Source organism: Terrapene carolina, unplaced genomic scaffold (assembly GCF_002925995.2).
Source record: "Terrapene carolina triunguis isolate 2854851 unplaced genomic scaffold, T_m_triunguis-2.0 Scaffold32862, whole genome shotgun sequence".
Classification (NCBI taxonomy): Eukaryota; Metazoa; Chordata; order Testudines; family Emydidae; genus Terrapene; species Terrapene triunguis.
The window spans coordinates 684,825-699,305 of NW_020697213.1; the positions used below are offsets into that span (position 1 = coordinate 684,825).

The following is a 14,481-nucleotide window of genomic DNA, read 5'->3' on the forward strand; positions in this document are numbered from 1 at the left end:
GGGGCCTCTCGCAGCCATGAGGCGCGGGTGAGGGGGACGGGCCCCCGGCAGGGCCATGACTCAGCGCCCCCGCTCCCGGCCCCCGGGGCGGGTGAGGCCGATGCCCCCGGCCCGGCCCGGCCCCGCACAGGGAACGGGCCGGGCCCCGGCCGGGCCCGTGACTCAGCGGCCGGGCGCGCCAGGCTCCGCCGGGCCTCACCTGTTGAAGTGATCCACCACGCTGAGCAGCACCAGCGGGTGAACCACCACCCGGTCCACGGCCAGCTCCGGCATCGCGCCTCTCGGCCCCGACTCGCTGCGACCCCGGCCCCACACAGCAGCACCAGGCCCGGCGCCTCAGCCAGCAGTCCCTGCCGCCGCTCCCAGCATGCACCGCTCGGGGGCGGAGCCTCCGCGACACCATCTTGGAAAGGGCGACAAACGGGAGTGGGAAGACGCCACCTTGGAAAGGTCACTGGCTGCCCCAGTCGCTAAAACAGGGCCGCCATCTTGGGAAGGTCCGGTCTATGGCGCGCGCCTCCCTCCGAGGTAGAACAGCACCGCCATTTTGGGAGGGTCAGTTAGGCTCGAAATGCCCTGTCAGGGCCGGGCCCAGCCTGTGCCTGGAGGAGCGGGAGCCTGTGAAACACCTCAGCCCAGCCCTGGGTGCGAGAGGCTCGCGACGTGCCCCACCAGGAGGGGAGGCGCTCGGTGGGGTGCTGGGCCTAGCAGCCAGTGAGCTGGGCTTTCGTCCCCCACCCCCTCAGGCACCGCCGTCACCCCAGTGGCCGGGCCTGACTGGACGTGCGGCCTGGCGCCTGCCCCGAGGAGCTCCCAGTCTGAGGCCGCGAGATGGACAGACGAGCGCTGTGGTACAGGTGGGGAGCGCAGTTCAGGTGTCGTCTGCACCCGCAGAGCCAACCCCAACCCGCCCCCTCGTCCACCGGGGGAGAAGGTGCCAGCCAGCCCCACCATTGCAGGGCCTTTTCCTTGGGTGGAGGGACGGGAGGAGGCAACAAGGAATGATAGCAAGGTTGTCCTGCCTAGCACGTTAAAACGGGCTCCTTCTGCACAGCCCTAGTGTTAAAAACCCCTCCAAAACAACACTGCATCTTAAACAAATAAAATACCCGCCTCATTAGCCTCCGATTGGCCAACTGGTGTCTTTAATGTCGGTAATGTAATGCATTTGCTAATCTAGGTTCTGCTCCTTTTGAAATCAATGACAATACTGTACTTCCAAAGGATTAGGCCCAGAGAGGTATACATCCTGTTCTGGTGATGGGGTTGGCTTCACTTCCCCTCTCCTGGGGCTGCGAGGTGCCCGCTTGCCCCCTGCATTTGTTGAAGCGTTCCTGAAGACTGTACTAACTTGTGTCCCTTCTGTGGGCTGGTGCACTACCAGAAAATAGCTGGAGTGTACCTATGCACTCTCCCACTGCCAGCCTGCCTTCAGCCCAGTACCTACACCGTGGACAGTTGCACTTGTAGATCCAGTTATACTGTCTCTGTGCCTACTAGAGAGGCACCCTATACTGGGGGTTTTCCTTGGGGTGGCTTTACCAGAGCTTTGCAGCCATTTTATATTGATATACCTGAAATAAATTGACTGCAACTCAACCATGAACTCCCCTCTTAGATTGTAAATTTCTTGGAGCAGAAAGTGTCATACATCTTCTTTTATATTTATACAGTACTGAGCAGTTGACAGCTACAGTATTAATGAGCAATAATAATCATACTTATATCCTATGTATCATTTCACATCCTCAAAGTGTTGTAGAAAAGTAAACTAACTACTCTTTGCAGAAGGTAAAGTGATATGCCCACTTCCCATTACTCAAAGTAAACAAATAAGATGAATGCTACTGTTAATCTTTACTCTCACCTCTGGTTAGTCATTTAAATTTCAGTGATTACTCTTTTCAGCTTAGGTGACAGGGAAACTGCCTGTATTTCAAGATACTGTATCATCATTGTCCTTAATGTACTTTTTGCTATGGTGAATTGAATTCTGTGGCTGTGGAATCATGGAACAAACCAGGACCCTTATGGGCTTTTATATGTGTCAAAAAATAAGGAAGACAAGGTGGATCCCTTTAAGACTCCACATGAGGGCACCTTTAGGGAAGGCCAGCTATTGCACAACACTTGTCTTCTCTCCAAAACATAGCAATAAAGCCACTTGAAGGCAGCCTTGTCCACTCCCCGAAGGTCTGTAGGTGGATGCAAGGTTATGCACTTAGGGACTAACAACATGATTTTTTCCCATAAGCTGGGGACGTATCAGTTGGAAGTGACAAGGAGGAGGAACACGTGGGTGTATTGGTTGATCACAGGATGACTACAAGCTGCCAGAGTGATGCAGCAGTGAACAGGCTAATGCAATCTTAGGATGCATCATGCATGGTATTTCCAGTAGAGATAGGGAAGGGTTATTAACATTATACAAAGCATTGGTGAGACCTCATCTGGAATACCGTGTGCAGTTCTTGTCTCCCATGTTTAAGAAAGATGAATTCAAACTGGAACAGGTGAAGAGACGGCTACCAGCATGATTAGAGGAATGGAGAACGTACCTTTTGGGAAGAAATGTAAGGAGCTTGACTTACTAACAAAACAAAGGCTGAGGGGAGATATGATTGCTCTCTATAAATACACAAGAGGGATAAATACCAGGGAGGGAGAGGAGTTATTTAAGTAAAGGGCCAATGCTGGCACAAGAACAAATGGATATAAACTGGCCATCAACAAGTTTAGGCTTGAAATTACATGAGGGTTCCCAGCCATCAGAGGAGTAAAGTTCTAGAACAGCCATCTAAGGGGAATAGTGGGGGCAAAAAAATTAACTTGTTTTAAGACTGAGCTTGGTAAATTCATGGAGAGGATGGTATAATGAGATTGCCTACAATGGCATATGGCCCACCCACAACAGCTATTAGCAAATATTTCCAATGGCTGGAGATGGGACACTGGATGGGGTGGAGGAGGAGAAGGGTTCTGGTTACTACAGAGAATTCTTTCCCAGGCTGGTGGGTCTTGTACACATGCTCAGGTCTAACTGATTTCCATATTTCCTCTCCCCCCCCGATATTTTGGCAGAGACCCTGGGTTTTTTGCCTTCCTCTGCAGTGTGGGGCACAGTTCAGTTGCTGGTTTGAAATACAGTAAATGGTGGATTCAGTGTAACTTGAAGTCTTTAAATCAAGATTTGAGGACTGCAGTAACTCAGCCAGAGGTTATGGGCCTACTACAGGAGTGGGTAGGTGAGGTTCTGTGGCTTGCAATCTGCAGGAGGTCAGATAAGGTGATCATGATGGTCCCCTCTGGCCATAAAGTCTGTGAGTCTCTGAATCAACAATATCTTTAGATCAACAGTATTAAAGGCAGCTATAGATCCATCTCTAGGAGTAGATCTTCAGCCAACACAACCAAATCCAGGTCAATAGTCAGATTGACAAGGGTCAAGGAAATCCAAGGTCTCGTGAGAACTGTCTCACAACCTTTTCAATAATCTTGTCCCCAAAGAGAGGATTAGACACAAGTTGATAGTTGGGCAGATTGTCTATGTTAAGTGATAGTTTTCTGCACATATACCACACCAGTGCTCTTCTAAGGGAAGTCAGTAGTTCTCTTTCCTTAAAAGAGACATTGGCAATCTTCCTTAACACTGGGACCAGCCCCTCTTAACTGAGCCCTTCAGTTACCCCATTTGGAAAATGGACCTGTGCGGCAATAGGCATGAGAGGCATATTGGCAGGGGATGCAGTAGGAGGAGTACATTTACCAGATCCTGGAAATGTTTTTCACTTTTGAAAATTTGCTATGTCTGTTCCAGATGCTGACAACAGAGAATCACTTCTACTTTTCAAATAATGTCAGATTCTTAAAAATATATTATTCTTGCCTTGAAAACTAGTTATTTCAGGAGCTGATGTCAACATCTATATATGCCCTAAACATTGTGGTGCAGTCTAATCTGCAGTCTCTCATCAGGGGCATCAGGAGTTGCTCGGAGCCCTTTCAGATACATCTCTGCCACCAAGGTTATGAGGTGAGATTGATCAAGCTGTCTCCATGTCACAAACAAGATATCTGGGCCAGAGATGAAGAAAGGCAAAGCCCTCTTCTTAGCCAGTTTTTTAGCTTCCTGGAATTTCCGATGCTACCCCACAGCTTCCTTGTTGCAGTCAGGGAACAGCATGATTTTTTAGAGTTGTTTCTACCACGCAGTTTCTCCAGCTCACTCACAGAGCTTGGTGAGCAGAAGCCCTTCAGTAGTGAGCAAGAAGAGTTTGAATAGGAGACGAAGAATAGATTTGTGCTTAAGCCACTGAACTGGGATTTAGGTGATTTGGGTTCAGTTTCTGGCTCTGTCAAACACTGTGTAACCTCAGGCAAGTTGTAGGATCTCTCTTTGCCTCAGTTCCCCATCAGTAAAATGAGGGAAATAATGCTTTCTGTCTCTCACACTTTGTCTCTCTTGTCTGTCTAGAGTGTAAGTTCTTCAGGACAGGAATGGTTTCTTACTATGTATGTATGTACAACCCCTAGCACAATGATCTTGATAGGGAGCTATGGGAGTTACTGGAATATAAATAATAATATGAGGTGTCTGGATCTCTTTCCATCCTCAGTGTTGGTGCTGGTGACCTGTATGCCCATTAGATCTCCAGTTGTATGTCTTTCTGCAGCTTTAGGAGTTGTGGCAACATGCCCTACAGGAATTCAGTTGGCTCGTCTGCCTCCATATCTTTACGGAGCCCTATGACCTTCAGACACTGCAGTGATGAAGTCCGTCTAAATATGAAGAAAGCTGGATTACATTGACAGATTTGTTCACTTTCTTCTTGAGGGTTTTTATTATTTTGCTTCAGTTTCTTGTGCAGCCTGGGAGAAAATAGCAACCTTCAGCCTAAACTATACCTTTCAGTACATATGTTCATTGAGAAAGGTTCCTTTGCTGTCCAAAATACTATGTTCCTTGACAAAAGAGAAGGATGGAGATGAACCTAAACCCCACATCCTGAACCAGCTTCAGCACTCAACCTATCTCCATAATGAGATTTTGTACTCCCAAGGTGAGGAATGTGTAGACGTAGAGGTTTTGATCCTGGATATCTCTAGTAGGAGAGATAAATCACTCTAACCTGGTGGGACCTGATCCTTTTACTCCAGAATCTACTACCCAAAACAGTTGCTTGGTGAGAGATTTGGATGGCAGTTCTTAAGTTTCCCAGGGTGGTTTATAGCCAGCATCCTTTATTTTCAGCCATTGTCCTGCAGAAGAATATAGTTTTTCATGTCAAACCCTGACCAACCTACAAAGTTGTCAGTGCTGTCTAAAGAAAAACATACTTGTGTTGCCTTCTTAAATAAGGCTCTGCTTAAATCTGTCATAACTTACAAACTGTACAAAGAGTTAGAGACCTCTTGTGGAGTTTTTAGAGGTTACATCTTTTTATTTTGTATTTTTTAATATTTTTCTTTCTGGTAGGATTTTTGTTTTTTTCCAGCAGAGGGAGACATCTGACCATGAAACTGAATGGTTAGCAGGAGTATTCTGTAGCCTGTTTTATCAATATACATATAAAACTCAATGTTCAAATTAACTAGTTCAATAAGTAATTTAGCTCATTGATTTTTGGGCATATCCTAAGTGCCATTACAAGCTACGGATATTTTAAATGCCATTACCTAATAGAAGGAATGTTTTAAGCACCTTTTATTGATTTTATTACTGCTTTATTTTGCTGTCTTGGTTTAAAATCATTTTAACCACTCTGTAATCAAGAAGAAATATATCGTTGGTGAAATACAGTCAATTTCCTAAAAACCTTTGACATCGTTAAATAAGGAATTACAGTTGTTAAATCATGTCAGGCAATAACTGAGGGACAGAAAAGATATAAAATTTGGAGCAGTGGGCCAGCATACCAGTAAGCTATTTTGACCTTTGGCATTCAGACTCTGAATGTGACAATCACACTTCAATTCTCTTCTTGGTTCTTACATCAGTAAGAAGAGATTTAAAATCTCAGCATGCCAGGAAGGTTGCTGAAGGATAACAGAGTATGATTTAGAGACAATTAAAGGGCATTTTAATGACCTGCTGTGACTTTTTGTTAAAATTACTTTCTAACTTAGCAAATTTGAAGTTTCATTTGCCAGATTGTATTGCAAGTAGTGTAGTATATTGATGTTCTACACAAAAGGAGTAAATTGAATCTGCTCACAGGGATTTTCAGCTACTTCCTTGCCTAGCTCTTTTGACTTGAGAAGATTATCAGTATTATTGAGCTAATCAGTTGGTAGAAGTAGACTGGGAATACAGGCTCTACGTTGCCTAATCAAAGAATTGCAAAAGTATGTAGTGAATGTTGGAGCTCAATAAAAAAACAGCTAATGAGTTGATTGCATTGATATTTGATGTAATTTAACTGTAGAGTGGCAAACATCAATACCTCTATATGATTTGGCAAATGATTGTTGAGCTGAGATTCAAAGTTTAAAGAGATTCTGCAGTAAGAGAGAGCACCTGGCAACTAAACAAGACTGGGGAGTTGAATTTTGCCCATTAAATGGAATAGACCCATAAAGTCAAGTGTTTCAATCATTACTATTTTTTAAATAAAAAATTAATTTATAGAGGAAATTTACAATTACACACATGGCTCTTTTCAGAGACAGACTCTCTGGTTCTGAAAAATTAGAAGACAAAAGGAAAAATAAATTAGATTTATAAAATACAGAAAGGTTATACATCTAATTCATAAAATATTTTGTATGGTTATAAATACTGTAAATACAATATATAACTGTTACACCTACTAATGATTCTCTAGTTATAATTTAATGATGACATAAAAACCTGGAAGGAGGGAAGCCAACACCAAGAAACATTCGCCTATGTCCTTGGAGTTTAAAATCTGCTGTGTTTGATGTTCTAAATATCCCATGCGTGAAGCACCAGTTGCAGCTAGTTAGTGATATATAAACATCTCAAATCAATTTTATTATGTAAAAATAGCACGTTAATTGTCCTTCATAATGTTAGCTGTAACTTCATTCTTATTTTCCATTCTTCCCTTGTTCTATTCCTGCTTGATTTATTTCTTAGGCGTTGTCACTTTTGTGCTCATAGGTGCAACTAATGTTGGTAATAGATAGTGACATCTGTGTAGGCTTTTCTGAACCAGCGCTCTGCCAGTTTCAAACATTGTGTCAGCAGCAGACAGCAGGCTATTGGAGCCCAGTTGCTGAGCAATTCTTTTGTTTGATATATCAAAGTCTGTGCTCTTCCCTTCATACTGGGAATTAGAGTGATACACTGATACTACAAGAGTGTGAGACCTTCAGTCATCAATTAGTATGGCTCTTCAAACTCCGAAGGATTTAGATGGTTTAGCAGTTTGTTTTTATTTCTCTTTATAGCATCTGACAATACCCTTTGGGGCTAGGTCCTCATTACGGCTTGAACCATACTAATCACAACTGTATGCAAAATAGTTATCAAGCACAGTTCTGTGAAAACTATGCTTGCCAACTGATTTCTGTTATGGTTAGTGCTAGCACAATTTTCCTGTCCAATGTGGCAAGGGACATTTTTTAGCGACCATGCCAGGTAAAATCATGCTATAGACTCTGGGTGTTGGGACAGCGGTATAAATTTAGGGCTATGCATGTCCCTTGATCCACTGTGGATCTCCCACTGATGTCACTGGAACACTTGTACAAGATTGAGTGTAACATATGGTCTTAATGTCATAACTGAAGTTTAAATTATTTTCATTATCTATTATTTTTCGGTACCGTATTGTTGCATTCATTATAACAGAAAGGGAAAATATGCTCCCCTATAAGACCACTATTATTTCTGCCCTTTCTTTCTCTTCCTTCCCCATCCTCATTTCTCTTTTTTCTTCCTCTTCTCTGCCTTTGGGTGTGTCCTCCTTTCTTCCCTCTGCATTTCCTTATCTGGAGCAGCTCCCAATTCCCAACCCTATAGGCTTCACTCCTTCTCATGTCTCCTTTCCATCTGCTAATATCATCAATAAAATGGTTAATACTGACATTTAAAGTGCTTTCACTAGGTTTTAGAGTTAACAGGTTAGTGTTTCTGGCTGTCTGCAGACTCAGAAGACACCATTGCATAGGTTACACTCAGTTCGTATTTTCAGAGTTTTCTTTGCAACTATTTGAGTTGGAAACTTACTTTACACCTCTACCTCGATATAACTCTGTCCTCGGGAGCCAAAAAATCTTACCACGTAATAGGTGAAACCGCGTTATATTGAACTTGCTTTGATCCACCGGAGTGCGCTGCCCCGCCCCCCCGGAGCACTGCTTTACCGCGTTATATCCGAATTCGTGTTATATCGGGTCGCATTATATCGGGGTAGAGGTGTATTTTAAAATGAAAGGTTAGTTTATACAGAATCTAATATGCCATGCGGGCCACAAAATTATATCAAACATACAGGATCTGGACCATGGGCTGGGTGTTTGAAAACTCTGCTAAAGACTGAACTTCTTAGCACGACAACTGGCTGGTTTCTGTGTACTGTTGTAAAACAGAGCCAGATCTATATGCAAAGGGAGCCTCCGTGTGAAGATCACTCACCTTTTGTGTGGAAGGAGGGTTCAGCCACATCCATGGCACTGCTCTTCCCAGATCTAGAGGAGCTTTCTATGTACAGTTCAGGGTCCAAACTGCAGGAGGGAGAAGAGACTGAGTGAGCAAGGGGGCTGAGTGGATGGGCTGGATGTAGGTCCAGGTAGAATGCAAATCATCCCTCCTCCGGCCCCATGGACCCTATGTTGAAAAAGTAATAAAGCCCCAAGTGGCTTTACCTTTTCTGTGTAGCCTACTCTGGGGGCTGCTGTGACCAGGTGGTGTTCCTGGTATCATGGCTTCAGTAGTGCTATTCAGTCATGAAACCTGTAGGGGCTGAAAGGTGTTGGACCCTAATACAAAAAGGACCTTATTCTCTCTTTTCCTTTCCCACTATTTCTGTGAAGAATAGAAATGGGTCTCTTTAAACCCAGACCAATAGTAACAGAGATTTTAAAGAGACAATGTGTCCACTAACATTCCTTTCCGCTGAAATTAATAATGAAATGTATTGAAAATCCACTGGAGAAAATCTGAGCCTTCTTTAGATCTGTTACTAGACTGTCACATTATATCTTGGTGCTACCAGTTTGGGGAGGAAATATATTTACTTCCTTATAAATAACTTTAGCTTTATCCAAATAACTATAGTTTCCTGTTAGATTTTTTTGGCCAGGCCATATAATGAACTATTTTGGGAGGAATAGTATTGCTTGGAATTGGGCTAGGATAATGCAAACCATGGAAGGAAAACAGACAACCACCACCATATTAGTTCTAATTTGTCTCAGTTAAATTGTAATTCAGTGTAATTCTATTGCTAATGCTATATACTGAATTTATAATGCTCTGAAGAGCGCACTTAATAGTAACTGTACAAACCCAAACTTTATATTTATCTATCATCTTGCTTCTGGAGCCTTGTAAATTTATCAACAATAACCATTTATCTCCAACTGGATTATTTTTAAGTCTATTGTTTATTTAATCAAAAATGCTTACTCTAAAGTAAAGTTTTGTCTGTCAGTAACTATAAATTGGCCTATTTGCTCCTGTGCCATCTGATCTGCAGATATTCTTTCAGTTGTAATAACTTATTTATACATGTTGCCTGGAGGATTGTTACTTTGCCAAAAGGTGGAGGTGTAAGATAAACTTAAAATACTGATCATCATATGGCCTTTTTATGCATTGCAATATTTCCTATCAGCTGATTTCAGAATTTCCTTGTCCATACCTGTGGTTGAGCTAGCAACCAAAATAATCCTGTCTGTCCTCTCATAGTATCATAGTGGAATTTAGAATGATAATTTTCAGATTCAGAACCAGCATTTGCTTTGGCTAGAAGAGATAGAGCATACATATGGTCCAATGCCTAACAATAATCTGTAATAAACCTACTTCTTTATATTGCATGTCTGGGGTGTACTTTTCCAAACCATAAGGCTTAGAAACACCAGAGAGATTTTTAATGACTGTTAGTAACTTTATTGAAATATAAAAGGTATTTTAAAATAATTATTTCCTTATTCTTGTTTTTTTACCATAAAATGATTTTTGAGAATAGAAAAGGAAACACACAGTTAAAACCAGGTTCAGCTTGCACTCATTTTTCCACACCTTGAGGACTAGCAAATTCTTTAATATGAGACTTTATTTGTACAAAGCAAAACTTCAAAACCACTCAAAAGCTTTCTTATTAACTGCTGTCAGTCCGTTGATTTACAAGGGCAATAAAGATCTAGAGGGGGCACATTTATCATGGAGTTCAGCACACCAGGAGCCATTTTCTCAAGCGGTAAAGCCAAGTGATAAAATGAGTTCTTTTGTTCTATAACCAAGACACATTCCCTATTCTTAGGCACTTATGTGTGTTGGAGTTCTTGGCTTGTAGTTTGGCTGTGTTCCTCTAATGCTCCATCTGCAAGTAATGATGAATTGCTAAAATGCAGATACTGATGATGCAATTGGAACAGCAGATTGAATGATGCAAATTTACCTTCATTTTTTTATTAGTTGCCAACATTATTTATTTTTCCAGTGTTAATTTTTATTTTATTTGCCTAGCGCTTTTAAAATCAGGTGGAAGAAGTTATCATATTCTCCTTTCTTAGCAATGTTGAGAGAATTCTGATTTAGTAGTAAATAAAATTGTTTTGTTTATGCCAAAGAGCCATTCTCCTGAGATGCGATGCTGAGAAGCAAAACCCAGTTGTTTTATCTACCGTCCAAAATTAACCTGTGTAGCTGATTTTGAGTTTTGTTGTTCAGTTTTGGCAGGTATGAAAACTTATTTTTAAGTAGGTCTGTAACAAAACATTAATTACCAATGTAAACATGTCATTAAGGGCCAGATTGTGTCAATGGATCTACTCATATGAGTGACTGTTCATGAATGTGAGGAAGGCCCTTACAATCTGGCTTTAAATAAATTAGCTGAGTTTTGAGTTAAAGAAATTAATGCTGTTTAGGTTCATATTAGCATGCTGCCACCTCTCCTTCCCTAGTGAACTGAAGCGCCTCTTCCTGTCAATCACTTAATGAAAGTTCTGGTAAGCCCATTTGCGCTACCAGAAAAATTGCCCATCATCATTGCTTGGACACCTTTGAAAATGTATGAGTAGGAAAATGGATTTCAAAGCAAACAGCTTCTAGTATAACTTTGAATATTTTCTTCTTAATTCTTAACCTAAAATCTTGTGAGAACTTGCTTTCCAATATTTCCATTTGAGTTGAGCCGTTATTGTAAAGTGGGATTGGGTGAGGTTTTGAAAAAACCTTGACCTTGTATGTGTGTATATATATATATATATATATAACACTTGAAAAAAATATATATTTACACAGAGAGAGAGAGAGCATATATATTGTGATAGACCCAGGCCAGTTGGGTACAACAAAGTAGTCCTGTTGGTATCCAGGAAGTGGGCGGGCGAAGCCTGCCCACTGTGAAAGGACCTCCCCCCAGCCTAAGGGGAGGATCCACAGGTCCGTGATTACAACAAAGTAGTCGAAGGCAGATATACTGGCCATTGGATTAGCAGTTTTCTGTTCCCTGACTGACCAGAGCAGGGGCTGCTCTAGACTAATGAGAACACCTGACTCCAATTAACCTGCAAAGAGTCAGGTGAGTCCATTAAGATAATGTGAACACCTGACTCTAATTAAGGCCCTTTTGATACTATAAAAGCGCTCACTCCAGTCAGACTGGGGAGAGGAAGTGCCGCTGACGGGCTGGTTAATGAAAACACCCTCAAACCATTGGTAAGGGAGCCCTAAGGTAAGGGCGAAGAAGGGAGAAGCAGGAGAACTGTGGGGAAGTGGCCCAGGGAAATGTAGCAATTCTGGCAGTGAAAGGTTGGCTGCCAACAGCTGCTACCATTAGGGTCCCTGGGCCAGAACCCGGAGTAGAGGGCGGGTGCGGGTCCCCCCCAATCTGCCACTACAAGAAACACCTCCTGGGAAGGGAAGACAGGCCCCTGTCAGGACAGGAGGCTAAGCTGCTCTGAAATAAGCCCTAGAGACAACAGAGACTGTGGGAGTTCTCTCACCAACCTCCTTGCTGGCTTATGATGAAAAGGGCTCAGTAGACTGTAACCCTGGCCCTCGAGAGAGAAGGGCTACGTGAAGGGTCGCAGTGAGCCACTGAGGCTAGAATAAACCGCCTAGAAGCGTGGGACCCACGGGGACAAGGTCGGAGCTCTGCCACAACATACGTGTGTGTGTATGTGTGTATATATATATATATATATATAGCCATGCTATGGTACTGGCAACTGTAACCATTTATTCCCAAATGGATGCAAAATACTCTGATGGTTGTGCTTGTCAGCCATTTTTGACCAAGCTGTAGCTAGAGTAGTATGGTCCTGTGTAGGCAGTGTTTTTAAAATCCACAATACTAGTTGAAACAGTGCTTGATAGACTGCATCTCTAGTAAGATTATAGCATGGTTTCTTAACGTGGTTGTATACCATAGTTTTGAATGTTTTTATCTTGGAAAAAATGTTATAACAGCATTTAAAAATCTGTTTAAACATGTTTACAAGACCTAATGTGAACGTGGTCTACAGGGGTAAAAGATGTATAGGGGAAGAAGTGATTCTTTTGCATTCACTATATTCTACGCACAATAATTTGGAATTTGTGATAAATCACACATTGAGCTCTATTGCTGCCCTAGCTGATATGCCCATGAAAGTATAATACTAAGGGTACGTCTATACTTACCTGCTGGTTCGGCGGCAAGCAATCGATCTTCTGGGATCGATTTATCGCGTCTTGTCTAGATGCGATAAATCGATCCCGGAAGTGCTCGCCGTTGACACCGGTAATCCTGCTCCGCGAGAGGAGTAGGCGGAGTTGACGGGGGAGCCTGCCTGCCGCGTGTGGACCCGTGGTAAGTAACTTTAAGTTCGAACTAAGATACTTCGACTTCAGCTACGTTATTCACGTAGCTGAAGCTGCGTATCTTAGTTCGAACTGGGGGCTTAGTTTGGACCAGCCCTAAGAAATCCAACACAATGTTTCATAATGACTGACCCATAGTAGTTACTTATCCAAAAGGAAGCAGCTGTTGTGACAACCAGGAGAAACTATTATAACCAGCTTACTAACATGGAGAATTAAAGCTTTGGCTGACCTATCATGACTATCAACCATGGCAAAGGGACTTTTCAGGTCTGTTGCTGTAATTTTATATTGGTAATTAAAATTTTGGGAAGGAAACATTTTGTCCGGGAATCCCACCTCTTTATATAGCTGTGGAGGGAGTTGTGTTATTTCCGATACTTATCATACTATAAAATCTTTTAGTCTCTGATATTTTAAATTGGAAATATAAGTTGTTGCATTTTTTGACCCTGGGGCCTCTTTTTTTATACTGTAGTCTCTTGAAAGATCCTAAAGGTTTGGAAAAAAACCCCACTTTATTTTATAAAGCAGTTTTGGGGTCAGATTTTCTAAAATGTATGCTTTCATGTTGGATGTTTAAAGACCATCTGTTAACTGAAACCAACCATTTATGTTTCCTATTAGTCTTGTATCTTTCCTATTAGTCATGTATGAAAGAATACAGAGACATCCAACAGAATTCAAAACACAAATTGAAAAAGCAGATGTTGAAACCATGTTGGCTTGTTGCTTTTCTTTTACAGGAGCAAGTAATTATTAATGGTTCACAAAATACTGCAAGGCTAGTTTTGCAAACCATTATCTAGCATCACAGCTAAGATGTATTTCTGATTATTTATTGTATATTGCAATTGAAAATTGGAGTATTTTAGTTGGAGATGCAGAAGAGGATTCTAAAAAATATATATGATGAAGGTTATGACTGGAAGCATACAATGAAACATAAAATACAAAATTTTAAATAGTTATGCACTTCTTAGTCTCTCAGGACTCATTTATTATGTTGTCATGGTGAGCAGTGAATAAAAAAAATAAAAAGGCTGTTCCTTGGGTAGTTGTGACTTATTGGTAGTTATCTTTACAAGAGCTCCATGCTGTCTTAAGTAAAGATCTCTGAGGAAAAAAAAACAAACTTTATTTTTCAAATAAATTCAGCTAAGAGCCCACAGACTTCCATGACACCACACCGAATTATTATTAATGTGCATTGCTGCGAGAATAACACTCACTGCTGTTTAACAATAACGTCTTTCCGTGGAATTTCAGAAAGTCAGTAGGAAAATGGAAGGCAGATTTAAGTGCTGCAGCAGAATTAAACTAGTCCATTTAATAGCGAGGACATTTTTATCATTGCTTCTGCAAGAAAGGAAAAAAATTAACACTTACTGTGTATGCGGGTTCATTTGCTGCTGAAGGATTTTGAATGGCTTGTGTATTATGCAAGAACAGGCCTCCTAGTCCAGAATAATATCCAT

General features: G+C 41.8%; 1 protein-coding gene across 1 annotated transcript in view; it reads right to left on the bottom strand.

The window, feature by feature from the left end:
• LOC113409374 (26S proteasome non-ATPase regulatory subunit 7) overlaps positions 1–376 on the bottom strand; it is a 14,235-nt gene extending 13,859 nt beyond the window's left edge. The window contains exon 1 of the mRNA XM_026663201.1: positions 200–376. Coding sequence (XP_026518986.1) covers positions 200–273 — 74 coding nt within the window. The 5' untranslated portion in view covers positions 274–376. The remainder of the gene's footprint in view (positions 1–199) is intronic.
• Between the last annotated feature and the right edge of the window lie 14,105 nt (positions 377–14,481).